The 27,721-nt window shown below is 40.1% G+C and overlaps 1 protein-coding gene across 1 annotated transcript in view; it reads right to left on the bottom strand.

The window, feature by feature from the left end:
- Positions 1-11,575, bottom strand: part of Mylk4 (myosin light chain kinase family member 4) — a 91,455-nt gene extending 79,880 nt beyond the window's left edge. The window contains exons 1-2 of the mRNA XM_008836685.2: positions 11,343-11,575; positions 8,805-9,075 (exon numbers count right to left, since the gene is read on the bottom strand). Coding sequence (XP_008834907.1) covers positions 8,805-9,075; positions 11,343-11,359 — 288 coding nt within the window. The 5' untranslated portion in view covers positions 11,360-11,575. The remainder of the gene's footprint in view (positions 1-8,804; positions 9,076-11,342) is intronic.
- Between the last annotated feature and the right edge of the window lie 16,146 nt (positions 11,576-27,721).

Genomic DNA, 27,721 nt, shown 5'->3' with positions numbered 1-27,721 from the left:
TTATATATTTGATGATGTTTTAATTTTGGGTGGGGGGAGAATAAATCTATTTTCTTATATTGCAACAAATAACAGAAATTGTTCAAAAGTTCATAATTTTGATTATTCTAAGATACTGAAACAACATATACATGAACATGATTCATCTGTGTACTTGTTTAAGGTCATACAGAACTTTACAAGGTCAGGGGTCTATACACAGTGCATTGGAAAACTTTTATGTCTTGGAGACAGAGCAGATTAATATCACAAATGAATTCTCTGACAATTCAGTGAAAGATAATTCCTAAAACTGTTTTGCTTAGAGAAATGTCTAAGGCAATTAGTTGCCAAAATTTCTTTTTCGTCTTATTGAAACAGGGTCTTACTATATCCCCAGCTGGCCTGGAACTTGTTATATAGACCAGGCTGGCCTCAAACTCACAGAGATCTGCCTGCCTCTACCTCCCAAGTGCTAGGATTAAAGGCATGAGCCGCCATATCCAGCATCAGTTGCCAACATTTATAAATATTAATGATGAAAAAAAGTAAGAGGATAGGTCATAAAATCTGACTTAAGAGAGATTTTCTTTATAGTTAAAAAGTTGCAAAATCTTTTTAAAAATATACATGCACGGTGCTTCTAAATTCTTGTACCCTTTTCAAGGGCAAATACCAGAGGTGGGAAGAGCAGAGGGCCATATCTCCTGGCTTTAGTGAGTAACACATTCTTTTTTACACAAAAGATGAAAGTTCTCATAGCGTTTCCCCTAGAAGAAATGCAGCCCTCTTAATATTTCCTATAAGAAACATGCCAAACAGAAATGATTACTGCTTGGGTAGCAGGGACCAGGTCTGAAGATCATGATGTCAGGACTGACTTAAAGACAAGTATACTGTTTCATGATCTTTTTTTTTCTGTTGCTGTCTTTCACACACTGATTCTACCCTGTCCTCAACTTAGATGAAGTGATTTAATAAACTGTCCCAGCATGTAGCCATCTTCTGAACATGAACTCGATGGTCACAAAAGTGTTCAGGTGGCAGGGCCCCTGGGAAGGCTCAGGCATCAGCGAAGGCCAACTTCTATAGAAGGCTGTGTTCTCTCAACACCAACAAGAGGCAGAGCTGGTGGCTTCTCATGGAATAAGATGAAAGCAATGCATGTATGCGCCAGGATAGGCGTATGCTGTCAAAACCACCCCTTCGGGAAATATTTTAGACTGTAAATCATGTATTGGGGGGGGCAATAGCTCCCCCAAGGGGTGGATATTAGTTCTTTGGAGAGAGGGTATGAAGAAAATCTTACTCTTTCTGCATGTAAAGGATGTGCATAGATATATGCATCAAGAGGTACACAGGCTATCTGTGGAAATGAATTTCATGGGAAGGGGTAGGGTGTAGCTCAGCAGCAGCAGAGCACTTGCCTGGAAAGTTGCAAGGCCCCGGGTTTGATCCAAAGCACTACACACACATGCACGTACGTGTGGGGGGTGGGGGGTGGGGAGGTGCACGTGTGCGCTGTTGGGGGTAGGTCTCAGGAAGGACATGAGGCAGGTTCTCTCATTGGCCTAGAGCTCAGGAATTAGATTAGACCGGCTGGCCAGTAAGCAACAGGGGTCCCCTCCTGTCTCTGCCTGCCCAGCACTGGGATTATAAGCATGGGTCACCATGCCTGAGATTCTTACATGGGTTCTAGGGATCGAATTCATGTTCTCATGCTTGCAAGGCAAGCACTTTACAATGGAGTCATCCTCCTACCCTCTGGGAAATAGCTATTAGGGGAATAAATTAGATTTCATTGAGGGGGTCAATTGAGGGGGGTGCTGGAAGATAAAGAAAAAAATACTGAGAAACACTGTGCACAGCCACATTTAGATAGGAATGCTGATTGACACGGTCTTCTGTAGTGTTTTCTAAAGTATCTTAAAGAAAAAAATAACTTAGTAGATAATTGATAAGATAAATACGTGGAAAGAGCTGTTTTCCTGGGAATGAACACCTTCTCTTAGAAAGCATTAAACTCTTCAGAATCAGAATTACTTCTCTTTTAGAATTCTGTTTTGCCAACTGAATTCCAATCTTGGAACAGAGCAGCACCATATAAAAGGCGGCGGCAGCTAAGGATGGAAGGCTTCGCTAAGGACGGGAGGCTTCAGCTCAGGACGAATACTCCTGCCGCGCTGTATCTACAGCACATTCCCTAAGAAGATGACATGCTTACTTATAATCTTCTCTTTTTATAACTAAGACATTTGAAACATTATTTTTAGCTCTCATACCTAAAACAGATCACTAACTTAAATTAATTACAGACATGGCTGCCTCAAGATTCCCCGAAAGTTAGCGAAATTGCTAGAAATGTTGAAAGGTGCCACATGCCACTATTATTATCCCAGTCCCTCCTAAGACAGTAGTCCTGGGCAAGGATTCAGCAAGACATACAGCCCAGTGCCTTTGGCAAGCACCACTCCCAAGCTCGAAATGTTCAGACCGAATTGCAAAATGAATCTGCCTTAGTTAGAAGGGGATTTCACTACCTGTGCATCTTCAAGTGCAGGCGCCTGCCTGGGACCTCCCCATGTCATCACCGACCGCATCAGGCGCCAGAGGACTGAAGACGACAGAAGGCACACGCTACCTACGATCCAAATGTCTTTTCTTCGAAGTGTGGAGTCCATTCTCTGGAAGCAGCTGTCCCTGGCTTTGAAAGCACCTTCCCTGTCCTGATCTAGCACAACCACTTTCCAAGAATTGTGCTCCACTCTGAGGAGTGGGCATTGCAAATTGCACAGGATTCTTTGTAGCATCCTGCAATGGGTATCTCCGGTTACACGATCAAGAAATATTCCCCTTCTTTAAAAGGAAAAACATGATGGCTTTGTGTGACAGATCCGAAACAGGTGCAGAGGCTGAGGGAGAAATGCTGGCCATAATTTACACTGACGAGCGCGCATGCGTTTGTCCTCAGTTCAAGGACTAAGCTGTAACCCTTATCAACTGCCTAGGCTGGGCCACTGCCAAGCAGGGAGCTTTCTCCTGTCCTTGTGAAGCAAGAAGCAAAGAATGAGGCTGGGAGAATGTAACTTCAAAAATTACAAAACCTCCACTCCTAGCCATGCTATTTTGAGATCTAAGCATGGCTGATGGTACAATTTCATAGCAGCTGTCAGGAAATGCCACCTGCTATTAAAACCACCAACTCAATCAAAATAGGGAGATCCATGATTTATTTCAACCCTCTCTATCCGTTAGCACATCCTTTGTTTTATTTGGTCTTTGACTATTTGTAGTAAGCATTTAAACATTCCAGACTGTAAGTCTGTCTCCGTTTGGACCTTCCCTATCTTCTCCCTACTGGTTGAAAATATGGAAGAATTGAACTCACTTGTTTTTGGTTTTGGTTTTGATTTTGGTTTTGAGACAAGGTCTCATGTATCCCAGGCTGGCCTCAAATTTACTATTTAGCCAATAATGATCTTGAACTTCTGATCCGCTGCCTCCACCTCCAAAGTGATGAGATTACAAGCATGGAGTCATCATGCCCAGTTTATGTGGCACTAGAGTTTGAACTCAGAGCTGTGTGCAGGCTGGGCAAGCGTTCTACCACCTGGGCTACATCCCCAGCCTCTGAAACCTGGAGCTTACTAAAGAAGACTTTTAAACACAAATCATGGTTAGTATAAATTCAGAAGTAATCGACTTAGAAGAGGTCTCGTAAGCACAGTTCCAGAACAGTGGCCCACAAGGACGTATTTTTACAAAAGGACCATCCACACTCTGGTGCTCATTAATTTTGTACTTGGGATAACGCCTTTGGGGCAGATGACAGGAAGCTAAGATCAAACAGGAAGGTGGGGAAACCATTGGAGGTGATTGTAGACCATCTTGGGCAAAACACGTAAGACTATGGGTTGGAGGTGTGGCCCAGCGGTAGAACATGTGCCTAGCATCCATGAGACCCATGGGTGGGTCCTAAGCACCAAAATTATAAATGTAATCATTTAATTCTCTGGATTTGATTATATCAAAGTAATTATCATTACAGATATGAGAGCTCTTTATCCTTTATAGTTTAATGATATATACATTGTGGCTGTAGGGTTCATCACTCATAGATGTCAAGTTCATGTCTTTTTAAGTTTTACTTGATTTCAGCATACACTTTGAAGGAGTTTAGATCTAGTGGTTAGCTGCTGAAAATTTGTTTTTCATTCATCCACTTACTCAGCTTTCGAATGTGTGTGATCTTTTGAGGGAATGCCATATAGACCCTTAAGGGAAGGCTGGGGTGAGGGTAAGCACAGGCCTAGGAGCAAGTGTAAAATATAGGATTTACACTAGGATTTCAGAGAGGGCAGAAGAGACCTTGACCTGAGTAAAATCTTGGGTATAAGACGGCAGGTGGGACATCAGACTGGAGATGATGAAGAAGTGATAAAGATAGCGTGCTGATGATGGGAAAGATTTAATGCTGAGTGGCTGAATTGGGGAGGGTGGTGTCCCAGTGTCAGCTGGGACTGAGTTGAAGAACTGGGTTGACAGAGCTCACAGATGCGGTATAAAGGGAAAGAAGGAAAAGTATCTGAGGGAAGGGAAGTTCAGCTGTGGCAGGTGTGGGACAGGTGACCAAGGAGGGTGACCCATCATTTCCTATCCATTACTGGCTCTTTGATTGGAGAAAGGTCTCTGTCGTCCTGCAGTGTTTTTAATTTTGAGTCATAGAATGGAAAAGAAGGAGAAAAATGGAAGCAAGTTTATGGAATGCCACCTTTAAATAGCAAAACTTTTAAATAGAATCAAATGGAAAGAGAAAAATTAAAGAATCAAGAATAAAAATTTAAAAAGCAATTAAACATCTTAAGTAGAAAAAAGTAAAGTTTGCAGTATTTAATAATTCAGTCAAAAAGCAGAGGAAGAGATAGTTTAAAATAAGTTCAGTGAAGGGACAATAAATGAAATAGAAAATTCACTGAACTATTTTAACAAATACAGGTTGTCAAATTTACATACAGTTTTTCTGCTCTTGGGACTGGAGAGTGAATAAAGTTGCTTTTAGAAAGAAACTGTACTTTAAGCTCCACAAGAAAGCCTACACGTCCCCGGAGTGTCTGAAGTCCAGAGTAAATTCTTTTTAGTGCAGTCAGTGAATGTTTGCACCATTAGCAGCCCTAATCTTCTCAAAGAAAAGTGGGTGGAAAATGAAAAAGAGTAAGATAAGAACGCTGATGGGCAGTTTTTAATAGTCCCTGGGGAGAAAAGAGTGGCATGGTAAAGATCTATTCCAGCCCTGCAGGAGCTGGAGAGAGACATGGTAATGTAGCTGCATCTGCATACCCCACAAGGATGCTGGAGTAGCTTCTCTACCTGCCAGGCTGCTGGCCGCCTGCACCCACAGGTTAGGTTTTTACTGCCATAGGGATTTAAAAAAAAAGGGCTCTGAGCCTCCAACACGTTTATCTGCACATGGCCAGGGAAGGACAGAGAAACTTACTGCTGACATCTGCAGGCTCTTCTCCATTTACAAACAGGAAGCTGAATGTGGGGGATGGGATGTGATCAATGGCTCCACAGTTAAGAGTGTGTACTGCTCTTGCAGGGGACTGGGTTTGGTTTCCAACATCCATATGGCAGCCCACAATGGTCTGTAACTCCAGTTCTACGGGATCTGATGACCTCTTCTGGTATATATAAATTCACAAGCACACACACACACATACATGTAAATAAGTAAATTTTTAAAAAGAAACAATGGGATGTACGGCACTCTTTGTCCCTGGTTTCTGCTGTCTACAGTGTCAATTGTAGGATGGCAGCCAGAAGGCCCCAGTTACAAAAGGGAACATGGACTTACTTCTTTTGGGGTTTCTGTATACTCAACATTGTCCATTTTTTCCTCAAAGATATCTCCCAAATATATAACTTCCAAACTAATTTTCTAACATTATAGAACAATTCATCAAAAAAGTACTTCTTCCTTAGAAGTACTGAGGCAAGATTATGTATTGAACCCAGGAGTTCAAGACCAACCTAGGCAATAGAGTGAAACTCCATCTTAGAGAGAGAGAGAGAGTTAACTCATCAGAAAAGAAGTGCAGGTGTTAAAAACAATTTTAACTTTGATTCATTTCTTCTCTCTGTCACATTTTATCATCCTTTACTCACAATAAAATACTCTTAAACAGTCTATGCACAGTATCTCTATTTTCTATTTCATAGTCTTATATGTTGAGATGCCTGACAGGGTGATACACTCCTGTAATCCCAGCCCTTAGAGGCTGATTCAGGAGGATGGAAAGTTGAAAGCTGACCTGGGTCTTATAGTGCATTCCAGACCAGCTTGAGCTATACAATAAGACCCTATCTCAAAACAAAGAAAAAGAAACAAAGAAGAGAGGGAGGGAGGGAGGGAGGGAGGGAAGGAGGGAAGGGAGGGAGGGAGGCTCTTGCTACCTGAACAGTGGATAGTTTTTTTTTGGAACAGTAGCTACACAAAGAATATCTTCCAAATGTGCCTGATGAGAATCATTTGCTCTAGCCTGGCATGGTGGTGTGTGCCTTTAATTCCAGCATTCGGAAGGCAGAGACAGAGGCAGACAGATCTCTGTGAGATCCAGGCCAGCCTGGTCTACATAGTGAGTTCCAGGACAGCTGGGGTTACGGGGAGGCCCTGTCTCCAAAAAGACACACACACACACACACACACACACACCAAAAAAAAAAAACAAAAAAAAAACTCCCTTGCTCTGATCATTATCAACAATGTTTCCATTCCCCAACCAGGATGTAGTATTCACTTGAATAGATCCTTTTATTGCACAAATACTTTTGATGCTTCTTAAATGCTAGCAACTGGGTAGGCAACTGTGGTAAGACAAGGTCCCAAACTTTGAGAGCCCTCTCTAGATAAACACCTCCAAAACTATTGTGCCTGAAGGAATAAAGGCAAAGTCAAAATGGTGTGATGTGGGCCAGGAGCTGCACTTCAATGGATGAGTGGGAACTGACTAAGCTAAGGTAGGGGAGAGCATCAATTACGGCTGCTGCTGACGAACATTTATTGAATGCTTACCAGGGGGCTAGCAATGCATCTTAGAGGTAGAATATGTGCCTAGGATGCTTATGGCCCTGGGATCAATCTCAATGAGACAGGGTAAAAAGACAGAAAAAGATAAGGGGACCAGGGAAGAGAAAAAAGCCTCTCACTCTGGGATTGAGCTTCCATTTCCTGCTTGCTGATAGTCAAGTAACTTCAACACAACTGATAAAGCTAAAATTGCCTTCAGGGATAGAACTTATCGTCCTAACAACATCTCAAAGAAGCTAAAAGCAGTAGACTGTTTACTCAGAACCAGAATGTTTGTGGACTTGAGTTTTACCACATTAGCATGCCTCTCATCCTTAAATCTATATAAACATCATGAAACAACCTTACAATTTCATTTGCAAAAGGAAATTCTTTAAGATTAGAGAAGTAAGTAAACTAGATCATTTTTTAAAATTATGTGTGTCTGTGGGTAGGTATGTGCCTGTGACTGTTATGCCAATGGAGACCAGAGGAGCCAAATCCCCCTGGACCTGGAGATATTGGTGGGTGTGAGCTGCCTGACATGGGTTCTAGGAAAGGAACTCAGGTCCTCTGCAAGAACAGTAAGCATTCTTAACCACTGAGCCATCTCTCTAGCCCCTCAATTTTTCACTTAATTTTTAAAATTTTATTAACCTTTAAACCTGTTGAAAATTACATCTTTTAAAAAACTTTTATTTATTATTATTGTTGAGTGTGTGAAATGGGGCAGGGCACGTGTGCTGCATCATGTTTGTACAGATCAGAGAACAATTTTGTGGACTCTGTTCTCTCCTTCCACTTTTGTCATGTTCCTGGACTCGAACTTGGGTCATCAGTCTTGTGTGGTGGAGGGCTTTACCCACTAAGCCATCTCTCCAGTATGCATCTTTTAAATGATGTAACTTAGTCACAGACTCAGGTATGCAGCTACTGTAGACATCTAGACATCTATGCCTTGGGTATGTACTATTTCTTCTAAGGGTCTCCCCAGCCCCAGGCCTCCTTGGTTTCACCCTGACTCATCTTGAAAGTTTTTTCTACAGCACAGTCAAGGGTCTAGCTATACGTGAGTGGAGGTCCCTGGGGTGGAGGATCTCCTCAGTATCCTGATGGCAGTACCCCACTGCCACTGACACCAATACTCCCCCACCCCCCATGCTATAAATATTTACTTACTATAGTGACAAGTACTGTGATAAATGCTTTGGATGTATTATCAAACATACCTTCATAAAAACTATTTTCTCATTAATCAGATTAGACAACCCCTTGTTAGAATTCAGTGACTAGCCAAAGAACAGGCAGTTGGCATGGCTCGCAGAGCAACACATCATTGTAAAGTGTCCTTCTTTTAAAGTATATTTTCACAAGCATATTCCTTAAATACATATTCCATAAATATGTACATGTACGTACATGTATGCTTAGTTATGATGAGGTACTGGTATGGAGCCTAGGGTCCCTGGCACTCTAAGCATACTCTCTACCATGAGGCTACAACCCCCAACCTTCAGAAGCTCACTTCATAATTCCTTATCCACTGCAGATAAAATGCGCATTCAAAGGCCTCTAAACTATTAACTAAATGCAACTGCAGAGTTTACATACAATCCTCAGAGCAGCAGCATGGAAACTTGTGTGTTGACAAGTTGTCCTTAATTCTACACACAAGCAACAGTGTTGAACTTGAAAAGAGTCACACCTACAAGATAAGGTAGAAGTGATTTTAAAGGGAGCTAAATCAGCACATAATTACCTCTTCATCTCCAGAGCTCAAATCCAGTTTGCTAGACTTTTCTTCCAGAAAACATTTCACCTTTTCAACCTCTTCCATGCACTGGAAGAAGGCCACTTTCTCCAGTGGGTTGCTGCTGCAGCAGGAACTGATCTCCTCCAGCCTCTTCACTTTCAGCATCCTGCTGGTGAGTCCCATGAAGCCACCATCTGCTGTGGGGTTTTCATCGCCCTCTGTCTCTGATTTGTAAATCAGGACACAATCATGGCTTTTCAGTATTCCCTTCTCTTGACTGTGAAGACAGGAAACAAGAAAATTCCTGGTCACTTCCTACCAGCTTCTTGGGGAAATGACAGTAAGGATTTGGAATGGTCTGCTTAAACTGGAGAGAGGCGCCAAAATCAGGAGGAGAAATGCCAATATTCATGTTGAAGCTTGCTTGCTTGTTTATTTGGCTTTGAGACAGGGTCTCCCTATAGCCCCAGCTGTCCTGGAACTCACTATGTAGACCAGGCTGGCCTTGAACTCACAGAGATCCACCTGCCTCTGCCTCCCAAGTGCTGGGGTTAAAGGCATTCGCCATCACACCTGGCGCCATTGCTGAAACTTTTAAAGAAAGAAAGTTTTCACTTTTTTCCACAAAAGCTAATAGCTAGAAGTATCCTCAGTTGACTGTGTAACTCCTCCATTGCATTAAACAAGACATACATTGAGAAAGAGTAAAATATTCAGTCCCAAACATGCTTATTTAACATATTTCAAGTTGGTTATTTAGTGAAACCACAGACCTCTGCACACACAAGGATGGCTGTGAAAATCTTTCCTTTTGTAAAAGGAAATTTATATCCATTTTCACTGATAAGTTGTAGATATAGGCAGAGATAGACCTGACATTTCTCCCTTTCTACCTAGGAAAGATTCACTCACAGGAAGAAAAGACAGAGGGTCTGACACCTGCCCAGAGATAACCACAGATGGTACTTACCTGAGAGACTTCATCTGCACCTCTCCCTCAACCTTCCAGAACTTTCCACTTCCTGTCACTCCAGTAACCCAAGCTCTTGTCAAGCTCTCAATAAGACACCATGTTGCCCCACTCTGAGTTTCATACTCCATGCCTTAACCGTGTGTTTTTTCCAGTTGCCTAGTGTCATGTTTTTTTTCAGAGACTAAAATTAGCTAAGCTTCAGAAGGAAAAGGACAAGTTTAAGATTTCCTTACCATATTAAGTATCTGGTTAAAAGAAAGAACGTGAAGGATTTGGGGGTTGGATTGGAATGTCAGGGTTTGCACCTCACTTTCCTATGGGAAAGATTTATCTAATAAGAGTTGTTTTCCACTTCCCGTGGAACTTTTGCCTCCCTCTTGGGAGGTATCTCCATCACAGCAATTCTCTGCCTACATTTTTAAAAATTATTCATGGCTGCAAACTGAACTCACTGACAGGCATATGCTAGGCAAGCACTCTATCACTGAGCCACACCCCCTAGCCTTCTGTCTACCTCTTAATACATTGGGTATTGATTTTTAAAAATATTTTATTTATTATTTTTATTTTATGTGCATGAGTGTATTGCCTGCACATATGTGAGTGTACCGTGTTGTGCAATGCCGTGGAGGTCAGAAGAGGACTTCAGATTCCCCTGGAACTGGAGTTAAGGATGGTTTGTAGCCACCATGTGGGTGCTGGGAATCAAACTGGGTCCTCTGCAAGAGCAGTCAGTGTTCTTAACTGCTGAGCCATCTCTCCAGCCCCTGGGTATTGATTTTTAAAGAGAAATTCACTTCCACAGTGAAGATGTAACCAAACACTTCTCTTGGCATCTTTACTAAGTGCTCTATATGGAGGGACTCAGGGTTCTTATGCTTTCTTTGAAATATTTTTTCATACAGATTAGGGAATGCACACACTAAATGTGATGCTTTCTTTAATTCTGAATACATAAATGCATCTTTGTATCTATGCATTACTTGACTACATAGGGAAAAATTAAGAAAGATTTGAATTTGAGGTTTCTTGTGGCTTACTCCTGAGGCCCCCTGCTAGAAACTGTCTGAAATTTGTTTCTTTTTCTCTACAATCATCTCTAATTCTTCCAATAAAACTTCATCTTTCATTCTTGCAGCTCACTGAATAAAATAACATACTAGAGTAGCAATGTAATTTAAATTCAACGTTCTACAAATTTCTGTGTAACACCCAGACAGCTTGGATTCAAATAAATCAAAATGCAAATAGCATCAATCAGAACTCTACAGATACATTATAGACTATCATTGGGATCTTGTAAAATTCTCTGAAAAAAGTAATTAAAATAAGAAAACAGATGCATGGGTATTTAAAGGTAGACTATGGCTAAAATCTGATGTTGACTTACAGGTGGTACTAAAACTAGATTAGGAAGCCACGTGATAATTATATTAACAGAAGCTTAGGTTTAACATATATAATTATGTAAAAAATATTAAACATTAAGCTCTATCTGAAGTTTAGAAAAACTTATTTAAAGCAACATAGAGAGAGGAAATTTGAGAGGTGTTAACAACAAACACGATTACCATCTATACGAGGACATCCTAGAGTTTGAACCACTCTAAAAGTAGAGAATCCCTTCCGGAAGACAGAAACAATCTGCAGAATTCAAACTGCAGAACTCTTCAATAAGAATCTCGACTCTCAGTCAGCAGAAGTCTTCTGAAAGACAAGTGTCCACCAGGAGAGAAAGGGTCCTCTCTCTTTCAAATGCAGCTTCGAGCCCCTGTTTAAACTAATATGGTCCCTTAGCTCATGTTGCTCAGCTGTTGCATTCTTAGTCAGATGGGGAAGAATATTAATTTTAGATGCCAAGCTTTTCAAGTCTGATGGCTCTATTTCAAAGGTCAGGTAAGGGGAGGATGAACTGGGAACACTGGATGAAATATCACCGTCACCTTTTGCTCTCACCAGTGTGGCAATACCCTAGGAATTACAAAGCTGGTTTTGTCCTTGGTGATCACACACCCCTTTCAGATTCACTTAAGTACCTGGTCCAAGCTGCCAGAACTTTAGGTACAGGAACCCCACATGCATAATCATTATGGTATAATCAATATATCATTTTCTCAATCCTTAAAGGTATTTGAAATGTCTCCAATTTTCATAATTTTGGGAGAAGTTCAAGGTACACATATCTCAGTAGCACAAAGAATAGGTGTGGGTTTTTCACAAATTCTCCTTGTAACACTATGACTCTTCCAGAGTTAGCATGGAAATAACCACCTTCCTGAATCCAACATTCCTAGATTTATTTAAGTGGCATAACACTTTGACTGCCTAAAACCTTTAACTGATGCTATAGACAACCTTCTAATTGTCCGGGGTCCAGCCAGTTGTCGCCTCTCGTTTTACCTCTGCTGGGCCCTCTGTGCCTCATTTCCAGCACCAGCCTCTGACTAGCACTCTTGTTTTTTTTTTTTCAAGCTTTTGTTTCTAATTTTATTGAAATTTTAATTTAAGAAATTCCAAACAAAATTAAAAAGGTGTTTTCCATAGTAAGTAGCATTTGAAGGATTCCATCAGAATCTTTTCTGAAAAGTAGAACCGTTGATATTTTTCTAGGATTCCAAAACTTTGTTTTCCAGGAAGATAAATTATTCAACAAACTATTGTGAAAAACTTGAACTGATTTCAGGTTACCAATTTTATAAGTATGACTAAATTGTGTAAAAGTACTGAAAACCTGTGGCTAGAGAGATGCCTCAGTAGTTAAGAGCACTGGCTGCTTTTGCAGAGGACCCAGGTTCCGATTCTCAGCACCCATATGGTGGCTAAAAATCATTAGTAATTCCAGTTCCAGTTCCTCTTCTGACCTCCTCAGGCTTTGCATGACATGGGTGCACTTACACACATGCAGGCAATACACTCATACATATAAAATAAAAATAATATCATCTTTTTTAAAGTACCAAAAAGGGAAAATCCTTCCCAGAAGAAGAAAGATGTGGCCACACCCTCCAGTCACCCCATCAAAATGGTAAAATCATAATTCATATCTCCTCATCTCCTAGCTACAAGCACTAAAAAGCCAAGGCCAGCAGATACATTGCTATTAACAAAGTCCAGTTTTAACTTTAGTTGGCTTTCTTCTTTTTGTCCTAAAAGTGTTTTATGTTCTAGAATCCCATGCATGCTTCCACATTTCATTTGGAGCCAATAGGATTTGGGATGGATTGGACACAGGGTGTGGAAGGAAGACAGTACACAAAGATGATTTACACAGTTCTTCACGTGCACTTGAAGGACAAAGGTGATGCTAAATGACATGGACAAAGCCATGGAACGTGCTAAGTCTTGGTTGGGGAGAATTCTGGAGCTCAGTTTTGACAAGCCCATTATTCAGGCCGAACAGCCCTAGAAGTGGAAATCTGTAGCACATGGGTAGGGGTGTGAGCTGGAGATGCAAATTTGGACAGTCATCCACATGCAGATATTTCCATAGACAATGTCCTCAACAAGAATTTGTTAATTAATTACTAGAGAAAATGATTTTGAGTTCATCTACATGCCCTAATTTTTTTTAAGGCAATAGAAAGAATTCATGAAGCTTGTCTTTAAAGTTTGATGACAGTGCTCCAGTTTTTCCTGTCATACTGTTCCCAGCTTGATGGTTTGGAGGGCAAGACACCTGGTACAATAATTTCCCACAAAAATCCAGGTATTATCTGCATACTCCTACTCCTCTACCTCCCCTCAGGACCCTAACCACTAACTATTCTAAATGTCTTCAAGATGCTCTTTATGCCCCCCAAAATCAATAGAAAGCTATGAGCAGACCCAGAAATACTTTTCCAATATTTTCACGACATTTGGAGTTGCATATCTTTTAAAAAATACAATATAAGGAAAACAGTCTTTCACAGAGCCAAGAATTCCTTGCTTGTAAGGCTGAGTGCTCAGGCTCTAAATGGGGCATCTTCATCCATACCAACCCTTTCCTGCCACTCCCCCACCACCAAGGCTTAGGGAACACTGAGGAGGAGCAAGCAAAGTGTAAAAGCTAGAGAAGATGGACAGGAATGCTGTGAAATGCTGTCTCCTGGACATGACGTGACTTGTACTCTGAACTCACGGCTGAAGCTACCTGCACAAGATCCACCCAGCCAAACTTCTGGCATAGACAGGGAAGCTGTGGGGTGCTACTGGCACTTGATAACTGCTGGCAGAGGGAAAATCATTCATTTTTGAGGGTGTTCCTGTTGTTAGGTTTCCTATGCTCCAGTGGCTGTCTCCAACCCATGCACATATGGGCAGCATTAACTGGACTTAATAGGTTTCCAAAAATATTTTTTAAAGACTTGAAGTTGTGAGGGAGATATGTCAAAAGGGTTAAGGGGGGAGTTGGAGGAGGGAAATGGGGGTGAATATTATCATATTTCATTGTACATGTGTATGGAATCCCAGCACTCAGGAGGCAAATGCAGCTGGATCTCTGAGAGATCGAGGCCAGCCTATTCTATATAGCAAGTTCCAGGCCAACTGAGGTATAGGGACACCCTGTCTCAAAAAGACAAAATAAATAAATAGATAGATAGATAGATAGATAGATAGATAGATAGATAGATAGATAGATAAATAGATAAATAGAATAAAAATGATAATGCCTTGATTGTTTTCAGGGAACATTTCCACACACGGAGGAAGACACTACCATCAAAGGAGCCACGTGAACCCGTGTTGCTGACAGCTTGTCTTCTGCTTGGCATCCAAACCAGGCTGGAAAATATTAATTGTTCCTGCTTATGCAAAGCTTTCTAAATGTTTCCAGAACAAGACCTCTTCTACACATCTGAAAATGCAAAGACTACTGCATCCTAGTGACCCACATAACCATCACGTGTCTTCCTTTCAAAAAGTGCCACTGAGCATGACCCTAAGAGCAAAAGCTGACAAAGTGCATTTCATCAAAGTTCAAAAGGTTTGATCTTCAAAAGGCAGCACTAGGGAAAGGAAAAGGCCAGCTGCAGACCTGGAGAGAAGACTTTGACATCATATATTTGATGAAGGGCTTGGTTTTTTTTTTGTTTTGTTTTTTGTTTTTTTGTTTTTTTGGTTTTTTTTTGATCTTTTGAGACAGGGTCTCCCTGTAGCCCCAGCTGTCCTGGAACTCACTATGTAGGCCAGGCTGGCCTTGAACTCACAGAGATCCACCTGCCTCTGCCTCCCAAGTGCTGGGATTAAAGACATGCGCCACCAAGCTTGGTTTATGTCCCAGTTTGCACCTTGATGATTGATTTTTGAGTGTTTATGTGTTTATTAATGTCCCAGTTTTAAAAGTGGAAAAAAGATGTGAATAGATATCTCACCAAAGAAGATGTCCATGTAGTTAATAAACACATAAACACTCAAAATCAATCATCAAGGGGGTGCAAATTAAAATCACGACAAATAACATTTCACACCTACTAGAAGAGTGATAATTTTTAAAAATTTTTACAAAAACTTTATTGAGAATTTCATACATGCATATAAGGTGTTTTGATCAAATCCATGCCCACTCCCTCCCCTCCAACATTTCCCCCTCTGAAGAGGTAACCCTAAAATCTTTTAAGGATTAGATACAAGCTCCCAAATGAAGAGTGATCATTTTTAAAAGTGACAAAAACAAATGTGGTTAGCCTGTGGAGAGCAGAGAGCCCTCATAAGATACTGGAAGAGGGAAATGTACAGTTGCTTTGGAAAATGCACTATTAGTTTCTAATTTCCTATAGGTCTAGTAGCTCTGCTTCTGGTATGTACCAAAGAAAAATAAAAATGCCCAGACATGTAAAACCTTGCATAAATGTTGAAAGATATAGTGTACACAATAGCCACAATTAGAAATAACCCAATAGCCGGGCATGGTGGTATATGCCTCTAATCTCAGCACTTGGGAGGCAGAGGCAGGTGGAGCTCTGTAAGCCTGAGGCCAGCCTGGTCTACATAGTGAATTCAAGGCCAGCTGAGGCTACAGGGAGACCCTGTCTCAAAAAACAAAAGCGAAATAACCCAAATGTCCATTGCTTAGTTTGGTGAGTGGGGAAATATAAAGTGGTATAGCCACACAAGTGGAATACTATTTAGCTAGCAATAAGAGGAAACAAAATACAGATGCTTGCTATAATACAAATGAATTAAAATGTGGTGCTGAATGAGCAGCACCAGAAACAAAGGCCATACGCTTTATGATTCTTTGTATATGAAATGTCCAGAAAAGACAAGCCCTCAGACAACGTGCGGTGGTTGTCTGAAGTTAGAAGCAGGAGCAAGGATTAACAGCAAACAAAATCTCATTGGCTGATGCGCTGTGGTAATGATTATATAACTCCCTAAGTTTCTTAAAACACGCTGAATTTCAGGGAAATGTTCCCTGAAAACAATCAAGGCATTATCATGAGTGAATTTTATGATCTGTAAACTATACTTCATTAGTGACACTAAGAAAAAAGAAAATTCAGTTTTAAGGTGACTAATAACACGTAAGCTTGTTAAACGAAGAAAAAAAAAAAGTGCTACAAGGCAGTTGGGAGCCAGGTGTTCCAGGTGACCAAGACTGGGCTCCAGGGAGACATAAATTATGCCCCATACCACTGGGTCAGTTGGGGCTAAAGAAAAGGAACAGGAAATGACGAATGGGAGAGAGTTAGAGGCTTCTATTTCCTCTGTAGTACAAATACCATGTAACATAAGATTTTGTAATCTAGAAAAATTAATGTAATGCAAAATTAACTTCCATACTTACTATTTGCTTGGAGACAGGCTACTCTGAACCAGGAGGGTAACGATGTTACCCAATGTCCAGACTTGTTTACAGCCCATTTGATATTAGACCTTTAAAACTTCCAAGTGGCACTGAGTAAGTAGCTAAATATTTTGTAACAAAAACCAAGGAGTCTAAAACTCCCAGGTGGATTGTGGGTGTAGTTCAGCAGTAGAGTTCTTACATAGCATGTATGAGGACCTAAGTTCATCTCCAACACCATAGAAATAAACAACAAACTCCTCTGATTAGGCACATAACACATTCTCCATATTCCTTTTATTGCTTAAAATGTGAAAATAAAATAGAGGGGCCACAAAACTATAAAATACAGGTGTGATCATTTAAAAATTAATTTCTTTAAAAATACCAAAAACTATTTGTGGTTAATTATTTCTACAGTGATTCGATTAGTTGTTCTTCTAATTTTACGCCATTTTACTTTATTGTGGGATGCAAATACATACTACTAATTTAATGTTATTTAGAAAATAGTATACAATACTCCAATAGAAAGGAAGTGCCTTATGCAAATACTACTCATAAGTAAATTTGCAAGTAATTTCCAAAGCTACGTATCATTTTGTTAAATACCTTTGCTTCCTAACATTTTTATTATTTATTTTTATTTTATTTTATGTGTATGAGTGTATTGCCTGCATGCGTGTAAGTGCATCCATGTCATGCAGTGCCTGCGGTGGTCAGAAAAGGGTACCAGATCCCCTGGAGCTGGAGTTGCAGTCTGTTGTTAGCTGCCATGTGAATGCTGGGAATCAAACCCAGGTCCTCTGCAAGAGCAGCCAGTGCTCTTAACTGCTGAGCCATCTCTCTAGTTCCTGCTTCCTAACATTTTAAAAAACAAACCTCAAGGCTGAAGATGTAGCTCAGTAGTAAAGTGCTTGCCTAGGGTTTGATCCCCAGCACAGTAAAAATTAATAAATTTAAAATTTTAAAAATTCAGACTTACAGAAAATTTACAAGAATAGTACAGTGACCAGTTCTTGCTCTTTATTTATATTCACTCGATGTTAGTGCTTTCCACATTTGCAGTTTCTGCTTCTTTTCAGAAGTTGCAGCTTTCACAAGACATCACCCTTAAAAGCATGACCACATCTTTTCAAGATAAAGATATTCTCTCACACACCAGGGTCCAGCCAAAAATCCTATAGTACATTCATTGTCATGAGTGCATTTTCTTATTTATTTATTATTTATATTTTATGTGTATGAGTATATTGCCTACATGTATGTAAGTGCACCTATGTCATGCAATGTCCACAGAGGACAGAAGATGGCATCAGATCCTCTGGAACTGGAGTTACAGAAAGTTGTTAGCTGCCATATGGATGCTGGGACTTGAACCCAAGTCTTCTGCAAGAGCAGCCAGTGTTCTTAAATGCTGAGCTATCTCTCCAGACCTGTCATGTGTTTTCTAAGAAAAGTTTTCTTTTTTATATTCCTCATGACATTGTTAAATTTTTTTAATTAAAAAAATTTTATTTTGTGCGTATGTCTTGCCTGCATGTATGTAAGTGCACCATGTGCATGTAATACCTGTGGAGGCCAGAAGAGGGTGTCAGATCCACTGGAACTGGAGTTACTGACAGTTGTTAGCTACTATGTGAGTGCTAGGAACCAAACCCAGATCCTCTGGAAAAGCAGCCAATGTTCTTAAACCTCTGAGCCATCTCTCCAGCCCCAATGCTGATAGTTTTTAAAACTGGAGAAAAACTACTTCACAAATCTCAGTTTGAATTGCCTCATTGTGTCTTCATGTATGAAACCAGTTACACCTGCCGCAAGAAAACCAGGGAAGTAGAACTAGTTTTTTCAGAACATTTCAGCAGGTGGCACATGATGTCAGCCTGGGTCACTACAGCAAAGACAAATTTCATACTGATGATGGTGGTGAACACCAGGTTTCTCCAAAGTAAAGTTGCCTTTTTCTCTTTCTAAATGGTAAGTATATTATGGGAATTTGTGAGTAACATGTCCTCCAGTCATCCACCGCCAGGTCTTCAATTTCTATTCTCCCCCAGTCGATTATTACCATGGTGATTTTGTAATGGTGATTTTCTAGCCTACCGTTTCTCCTATACACTAATTGGTATTCTTCTACAAAGCAGAGCTTTCATCCTGAGCCTGAGTCCCTCCCTTTGAAGTGCCAGTATGAAGTCAAACCTGTTAAAAAATGAATAATATCCCCCACAGTCTTCATTCTGATGCTCACATTGCCGCAGATTTAGCCGATAGGAGCATCTGTGCTACCCTCTGTGTACTTTCCAAATGTCAATATTATTTTTTGATGACTTCCTTGTTTTCTCTACATTTTCATTCTATTTCTGGAAACTTCCATTTCTTCAAGGAACCCTAGTTCCTTTTAAAGAAGGAAGGCATTGACATCAAGACCTGGGCATAGGGATGGATGCTCGCTGTTACTGCAGTGTCACTGCTTACAGCCCCGGCGGGGAGAAGAGCTCGTGTTTTACAGCATGAGCTAATCCTCTTGTATTTCCAATTTGATCTCAGCATCACAGGATTCTTTCTGCCCCTTTCCATATTTCCCATGTGTAGGTACCCTTCCATTGATTCTTTAGGCCTAAATATGAAAGAACAAAATAAGATGCTTGTTACTCTGTAAAATTCCCACTACTGCTTTGACTATCCATTCTGAACAAGCCGGGTGGGTTTCTAAGAGGGCTCATCCCCACTTACTAAACTCCCATCCTATAGCATGATCATCATTTTCTAGTTTTAGGAACTGAAAGAACAGTGTATTTATATTAACATGCTTAGAAATGCTTTTCTACCACCTAACTTGGAAGAGGATTTTCAAAGCTAGCAGAAGCTTGTGAAAGTAACAAGGCATGAAATTACAGAAGGGCAAAGCTCATGTCATGCTCTCTGACCAAAAGCTGGCATGCTTATCCCAGAGGGCAAGGCTCAAGGGAGAAATTTTCCACAAGGAAAACCACTGCAGTAGGAGACATATGAATGGCTGGTGGGGAGACCTGTGAAAAACTCACCATCCACTGGGATGCATTACTTACCACGAAAAATAGAAGCTATATTTTTAGGTAGAAGGCAAATTGGGTGATTATAGCTTGGTTCAGAGTACGTTGCTCATTTTTATTCTATATGTTTAAAAGTACTGAAGAATGTTCAGTGATCTCAAAGGACTCACTGCAGCTGACAAGAAGGTGGAAAACACTGTAAACCCCAGTTCTCACCCATAAAATACTTTCAACGTGAAGGAAGCTGGGAGGGGGTGGGATAGATGCTGCTGTCATGCATCTGGGAGGAATTGCTTCCATCTAATATTTATAAAAAGCAACTTGGTCACACCCTCAGACCCTGTAAGTACATTTGTAAGAGTTTTATCTAAAAGAAGTAGGTTGTACCAAAATATTATCCTTGAAGATATCATTATGACATTATTTCTTATATTTAAAACATTAATTAGGAATTAGGAATGTTGCCCCATGGTGAGGGTGTCTGCCTACCGTGTGTCCAGTCTCCAATATTGCCACTATTACTACTATTATTAATAATACATTAAAATAGAATGTAAGTACAAGAGTTGGTTAAATAGTATCGTATCTCATTGAGAAAGAAAAAATTGCCTTCATGTAAGAACATGAAGTCATATGTAACAACACAAGAATAAATTCAATGTTGGGAGAAAAAGGCAAGATTCCAGAATAGTATTTGTGGTAGGTTCCCAATTTTTATTGTAAAAAGATACAATGTCAATAAGTATTGGATGGATGATCATTTACAGAGAAATATTGGAAAAATGTCAGAGATCATTAACAGCACATATGCATGATCTGTGCTTTTCTAAAATAAACGTTTCCCTTTTTAACCTGAAAATTTCCATTTAAATAAAATTGTAAAGAGACTAACCTAGTGGGAAATTTGAGGACTTTAGAGACAGAGAGCCCAGGTTTGAACTTGAGACTCACTTGCTGTGTAAATGCAGAGAAGCTGCTTGCTCCTTCTAAGCCTTCGCTTTTCTCTTCTGTTAAATGAGAGCAGTAACATCACCTCACAAGGACGAGGGGGAAAGAAATGAGATAAAAACTATTAATGTATCGGATGGACCTGACAGATGCGGCCTTGATACTTATTATCAGTACTATTATTGCTATTAATGTTACTAAATCTCCCAAAATGGAAGATATCAGCCAAAAATTTAATATTGATTCTAGAGAGCAAAAGCATTCATGAGTATTTTAATCTTATTATTCTACAGTGTAAGGCTACTTACCTTTAAAATAGTTTTCCTTTCATTGGGATATTACACATAAAATGTACAAAAGGTCGTAAAGATAGTTTAAGGAAAAAAAAAGATGACTCAGAAAGACACCATCAGGTCACTCACTAGAATGTTGACGGCCTCAAACCTCATCCCTTTAACTCCCTGATTACAGTCTCATCTGAATTCTTCAATGAAAACTGCCTTGATTTTTTTGTGGTTTCACAACTTACATGAGCACTGTAAACACCACTTTATTTTGCCAGTTTGGGATTTGGGTGAAGATATTCACGCTATGTGCCTTTGTATCTCTTTTCCATCAAACTGTCTTTTTCTGACTTACTATATATTTGTGTCTGCTAGTCTTTATTATGTAATATTCCATTGTAAAAACATACAATGCATGCATTCATTCTACCACTGATAGACATTGTCCATGTACTCAGTTTGGGGCCGATATGAATGCTTTTGTGCATCCAAAATTCACATATAAATAGGGGTACCAATATATATGCCCACTAGTGCCACACGAATGTTTCTTTGCTCTGCTTTTAACACTTTTGATAATTCAGTGAACATGTAATAATTCAGAATTTTTTAAATTCAAATTGCATTTCTTTAATGACAGAAGATTGAAGAATTTCATGTGTGGTGTGTGTGTGCGCGAGCGTGCATGCACACTCAATTAAATGCATATGTTAAGGTTTTAAATCTCATGTTTTGTTAAATTGTCTAATATTTTTATCATTATGTGGGAGTTTTTAACTATATCTTAAATATGGGCTGGAGAGATGGCTCAATGGTTAAGAGCACTGGCTGCTCTGGCAGAGGCCCTGGGTTCGGTTTCCAATACCCACATAGCAGCTAACAACCGCCCATTACTCCAGTTCCAGGGGATCTGATGCCCTCTTTTGACCTATGTGAGCATTGCACGACTCAGGTGCACTTACATTCAGGCAATACACTCATACACATAAAATAAAAATAATAAAATATTAAAAATATATCTTAAATATTACAATTTATATATTATTATATTTTGTTTTCTAAATACTTCATAATTTGAATTTCATGTTCTGGAGTCGATTTTATTTATTAGGGAATAAAGTAGGTCCTTCATTCTTGCATACTACCTCAGCATCTCTTACGGAAGTCCTTTCCTCACTACTTTTCTTTTTTAAAAAACCATTAATTTTTTTAATTTTATATGTGTGAGTGTATTGCCTGCATGTATGTGAGTGCACCCGTGTCATGCAATGCCGTGGAGGTCAGAAGAGGGCTTCAGACCCCTGGAACCTGCATGTATGTGAGTGCACCCGTGTCATGCAATGCCGTGGAGGTCAGAAGAGGGCTTCAGATTCCCCTGGAACTGGAGCCAAGGATGGTTCATAGCCACCATGAAGGCGCTGGGAATTGAACCCAGGTCCTCTGCAAGAGCAGTCAGTGCTCTTAACTGCTGCCCATCTCTCCAGCCCCTCCTCACTAATTTTCAAGACAATCTCCTTCTTATGTTAACATTCATATGTTTGTTTTGGGCTGTCTTTTGTGTTCCACTATTTGTCTATCCTGCCTTTGATCACCGCAGCTATGTTTCTATTGTCTTTATACAAAACCTTCCTTCGACATAGAACAAGTTTCTCCACCTGCTCCAGCGTGTCTTAATTATTCTTAGCATATTAAAAACTCTTGTAGAATCAGCATGTCAATTATAGACACACTTATATACTTGTGGAATATAGACTGGGATGGAATTGAATCTATGAATGAGTTTGGAAATAATTTACACTTTATGCTATGGAATATTTGGAATATCATTTCATTTTTTGCATTCTTTTTCACTCCCTTTTAGGAATATATATTATTTTCTTCCTCTGGAGAAATAAAACAATCTTTTCATGACTTTCATCAGATTTATTCTTAGGTAATTCATACTTTTTATTCTGCTTAATGCTTTGTTTTTAAGCTTCTTTTTCTCTGTGCTTATTTTAATATTAAAGTATTAGTATTTAATGCTTTAATACTTTAAGCATACAAGTTGCTAAATTGCTATCATTCAAAGCAACTTTCCTATACCTAATTTTAATTTTTGTGTATACAATAATATAACCTAGAAGTAAAGATGTCTCCTGCTTCCTTTACAGCCCTGAGCCTTTCTCCTTCTTCTTCCTCTGTCACAGTGCTTCTAGCACAACACTGAGCAGAACGGGCTCAATACTGATTTCACTGGTCTTGTTAGTCAAAATGTAATACTGACAGTAACTTTAATTTCTGCCGTTCTGGTTGGATCGGGGTGGCCCCTCAGAGTTTTTAATTTGCATTTCCTTGTGTATATCTCATGTGGTTTTAGTTACTCAACTATCTTGTTTTGTGAAGTATTTTTGAACTTTTATTCATTCATATTCCTAATGGGGTTATATGTATAAGGACCCCTTCTTATTCAGAATACAAATCTGTTTTCTCTATTTCCTCTCATATCTTTTTATTTTCCTAAAAATCTTTTTCTTTTTTTGAGACAATTCTTGCTATATCCCTGCTTGAATTCACTGTGTAGCCGAGGCTGCCCTTAAGTTTGCAGAGATCCTCCTGCCTTTGCCACTCAAGCGCTGAGATTACAGGTGTGAGTCACCATGTCCAGCATCTAAAGTTGTCTTTTGAAGAGATGCTTGTAAATTTTGACAAAGTCAAATTTACCTTTTTTATGATTAGTACTACTTAAGGCCTCACCAAGAAATCATCTACACAAAGCCAGGAAGTATGCAGACACTTTGCAGAATTCATTTACATTAAGACCTATGGTTTATTTGGAATTCATTTTTCATGTGGGTTAAGGTAAAAGCCAAAGTTTATTTTTTTCTCTTCTGGATAGTGAGATATTGGCAGCCCCAATTACTAATTTCCATATAAATTCCAAATGCTTTCAAAATAATATCTCTTAAATTCTTCCGTAGTCTATGCCCATTGTACCAAGCAGACACTCAGTAGCACCCATTGTACCCTCTACATATTTCTGAGAGCCCCTCAAAGACTTGACTATACTGTCAGTGAAGGCTGCTGGTCAAGACCCTCCTGACTGATGGCTTTGCTGGCGATACCCATGTTCAACCCCAAGGTCTGTGCTGTAGATGCTTCTCAAAGGTGTTAGCTGAGCTGCCATTCCCAGAGCTGGGGAACATGAGCTGCGGACCTTCCAGATCTCGAAGTAATGCCCAGAACATCAGTTCCCACGGGAGTCCTGCTCATCTTCTGGCCTTCAGCGCTCCCAACATTGGGCTTCAGATCTAATTCAGTAAAGAAGGAAACAGGCTCCTCGGCATATCCTCCACCTTCTCTTCTTTCCTGTTATAATCCCACCTCACCCCAAAGCAACTTGGCTGTTCTTTCTGGATTCATCTTTTCATTCTTCTCAGATGACTATTTTACTGTCACTTCTAAACAAGTTTTTCTCTTTCTTTCCTTTCCTTTTTTAAATTTTATTTTTGGAAGCATTCTTTAAAATATCTATAAATCAGCAATAAGTCTGCATCTGACTTTTACATGTCTAAAGCTCCAGTCAGATGATCTGCCCAGAAGAAACAGAATGTTCCAAACATTAGCCTTGGGCTAAATGAATTAAGCCTACACATTAGGCCTGCCCAGTTGCTTTCAACCACTGATTCCATTCCAGCACATCCCATAGCATGTGCCCAGAACCTGGCACTGAGAGAGAAAGAGGAAGAACTCTACCCTGGTGAAGGCTGGCAAGAGAAATGGAAACAGACATAGAGACTGGCAACTGGAGCAGCCAGGTAGCTGCTATGAGTGACATAGAGGGTCAAATAAGCATATGGCAAAGGGCACCAAACCAGTCTGGGGCCAGGGAGAAGCTAACAATAGCAGCTCTACGCTGAAAGGTAACTAGTGTTCCAGAAATAGTGGAAGGCTAGAAAGGAACTCTGTGGTAAAGAGGCAGGACATGCAAAGGTGGGAGGCGAATATGACTGTGTAAGTCATCTTGAGTGCTTTTTAGCATCAAATAAAATAATGGCTGCAGGTTGAGGCAAAAGAACATCAAAATGTTAAGGAGGTGACTTTACTAGAATGTTGATTTTAAGTCAGTAATTAACGCAGAGTTGTTGAATGTCACATTCCACTTGACAAGATGAAGATAACTGCTTTTTCCCCAATAATCTGACAATATTTAGCATTAGAATGGAAAAGACAAAAGTATTACCCTGATAACTGTTGGATACCCTACAATTCAATTTGATACCAAACTGCCTACAGTTAGTATAGATCTTGATAGTTAAGAGCAGTGTTCTCCACACAATGGCTCCCGCTTTAGTCCTAAATCTTAGGGACTAAAGGATAACTATCTCAGCTTGGAAAGCCCCAAGCTAACTTGAGAAACCCCCAACCCAGAAACTGTAATATCTGAGAAAAACATAAGCCAGCTCTTACTGTCCCAAACCCCCAAACTGTAAAAAAATAAATAAATAAGTAAAAATAAATTAAAAAAAGAGCTGCTGAAAAAAATACTCAGTCTTTCCTCTTTCAAGCTCAGACCTCAGGGCACAGTTTCCATCCCCTGGAGAAGCTATAGCTCTTTAATAAAGAGCAATGTGCTTCTGATGAGGTCCGTCTCATTTCTCGTTCATTGTCACATCACCTCACCCCAGTCAATCCTGATCAAGAATCTTTTAACAGGGACTACCTTCACTTCTAACCCCATTGGGCTTGATAATTCAAAAAATCTTAAAGAATTTATTAGAAAAACTTACAGAATTCACTGCATTTATTCAAGCACAGGTAGGGATAGCAGCCTTCCCCCATGCTGGAGGCAAATGCCCTGTAAATGGGGAGAGTTAGAGATCATATAGGGGTTAGGGCTTGAGGAAGCGGATGCAACTACAGGGGTCTATGTGTCTCATTTTCTGGAGCCACTTGCTCAAGCAGGACAGGCTATCTTGAGCAACATTCTGTCTCAAAACAGTTCCTCCTGAGTTCTGGAAGTGGCTGATCTGGGTGTGATTGACCCATAAGATTAGTAGCGGTCTCAGAGGCAGATAAGGTCAGTAGCAGTTTCAGAGGACTTTTGGGGCATTCTATCCATTCCGACTCCTAGTTTTGGAGGTTCTACAGGGAGTCAGTTGGCCCCACTGTCTTTGGGCCTGTGGTGAGGCAGAAGAATAACAAGGCAGGAGAATGCAGAGGAAGTTGCCTCATAGCAGCTGGAAAGCAAGGAGAGAAACAAGAAGGGGCCATGGGGACCCAATATCCTTTTCTAAGACACTTCCCCAATGACCTTCTTCCCACTAGGCCCCACCTCATAAAGGTTCTTCCACCTTCCAGTAGCTCCACAGGCTAACAAACAAGCCTTTAACACATGGGCCTTTGGGTGGGGAGGTACTCCAGATGCAAACTATACCAATAAGGTTCTGGGCTGGGGGTGCTCCAGGCACAGAGCTCTATGCGCTTCCTGATAAATACAGGAATGCCACCCTCCTACACTTCAGTGTGTTAACCACAAGGATGTTCCACTGAGTTTTTATTGGAGGTTCATCCTATAGGCAAAATTGATTAAATCACTGACCGACTGCCAACCTTGGGGAACACTGGGAGTTGCCTTATTTGCATAACAAAGGCATCTTATCAGTCAGGAAAACCCAAGAGATTTTGAAGATGTGTCAGCTAGAAAAAGATCAGATGTATTTTTTTTAATTATACTGCAAATGAAATTGGCTAGAGACCAGGTATTAAATTAAACACGTACAAAGTTCTTCAAAGTTGTTTTGCAGGAAATACCTCTAGAACATGCCAGAAACCTGGGACAAAGCATGATGACCTGAGCAAAGGAACCTCAACACTTCCTCCTTCCTTCCATTCAGATAATAAACACCTCCTCTCTCCTCACAAACTGCTTCACTGTCAACAAACTACAGCATAGATTTGAACATGTTTCCTGCGTTCTTGTCAACTGGTCTTCAACAGAACTTCTGTTTGACAGAGCCTGGTGCCATAGCCTTGGCTTACATGTGCATGAAACAGCAAGCAGGTGTTACCAGCATCAACTGAAAATCTCTTCTAACTACTAAAAGGTCACAAGTATGAAAGAAATTAATTTTTAAGTCCATGCATTTTGATGCCAGTAGAAGGGAGTATGGAAATAGAATTAAAAAGCCCCACTTGCAATACTAAGAAAATATATAAAATGTGTTGGAATAAACTTTATAAGAAATGTGGCATAGAACCTAGAGGATGAAGGGAAAAGCCAGGAAATGAAAGGGTGTTAGGCATGTTTAGGGTATGGTGAGGAACCATAAAGCAAAAACAGCGGCTCACAGGGCTAACTTTGATGATAGTGACCGAAGATGGCAGAAATGCTTGTCATGTGGGATCAACTGGACTTGAATATGAATTTGAGGGTACAAGATAATGCCCAGAGGTTCAGTAGCCTGAGGAGGTTTATAGTGCAAGTGCTCAGGCACTGCAGCCAGGGAGATACTCTAGCTGTGATTACTGAACTAGATTAGGTCTGTTCCAGACACGGCAGATTCCATGGTCCTCACCCAGGAAGGACAAGGAAGGTAGTTTGTTTACACAGCTCGAAGTAAGCTCAAGGGTAGATGAAAACAATCAGTGAAGTCTTGAAGGAGAAAATTACAGCCTAGACTTTTGCTTTGTATAGATTTCATTTCCTGTGATCTTACAATAGAGTTTACATGTATGTGTATTTATGCTGACTCAAATATCAAACTATGGTTAGGCAAAGCAAAGTAAGGAATGATTTTTTTTTTAAGTCTTTGCTGGTGGAGTTTATTTTTGTGCCATCACCATCTAGTGGAGAAAAGAGAAGAAAACAGAAGACTCTATATGGGGGGGGGTTAGTATACTAATTTTACCTTTTTATATTTATTCAATTATCACAA

Source organism: Nannospalax galili, unplaced genomic scaffold (genome assembly GCF_000622305.1).
Source record: "Nannospalax galili isolate Female #2095 unplaced genomic scaffold, S.galili_v1.0 scaffold737, whole genome shotgun sequence".
Taxonomy (NCBI): Eukaryota; Metazoa; Chordata; class Mammalia; order Rodentia; family Spalacidae; genus Nannospalax; species Nannospalax galili.
Note: the sequence above shows the minus strand (reverse complement) of the source record. Positions and strands in the feature narration are given on the sequence as shown.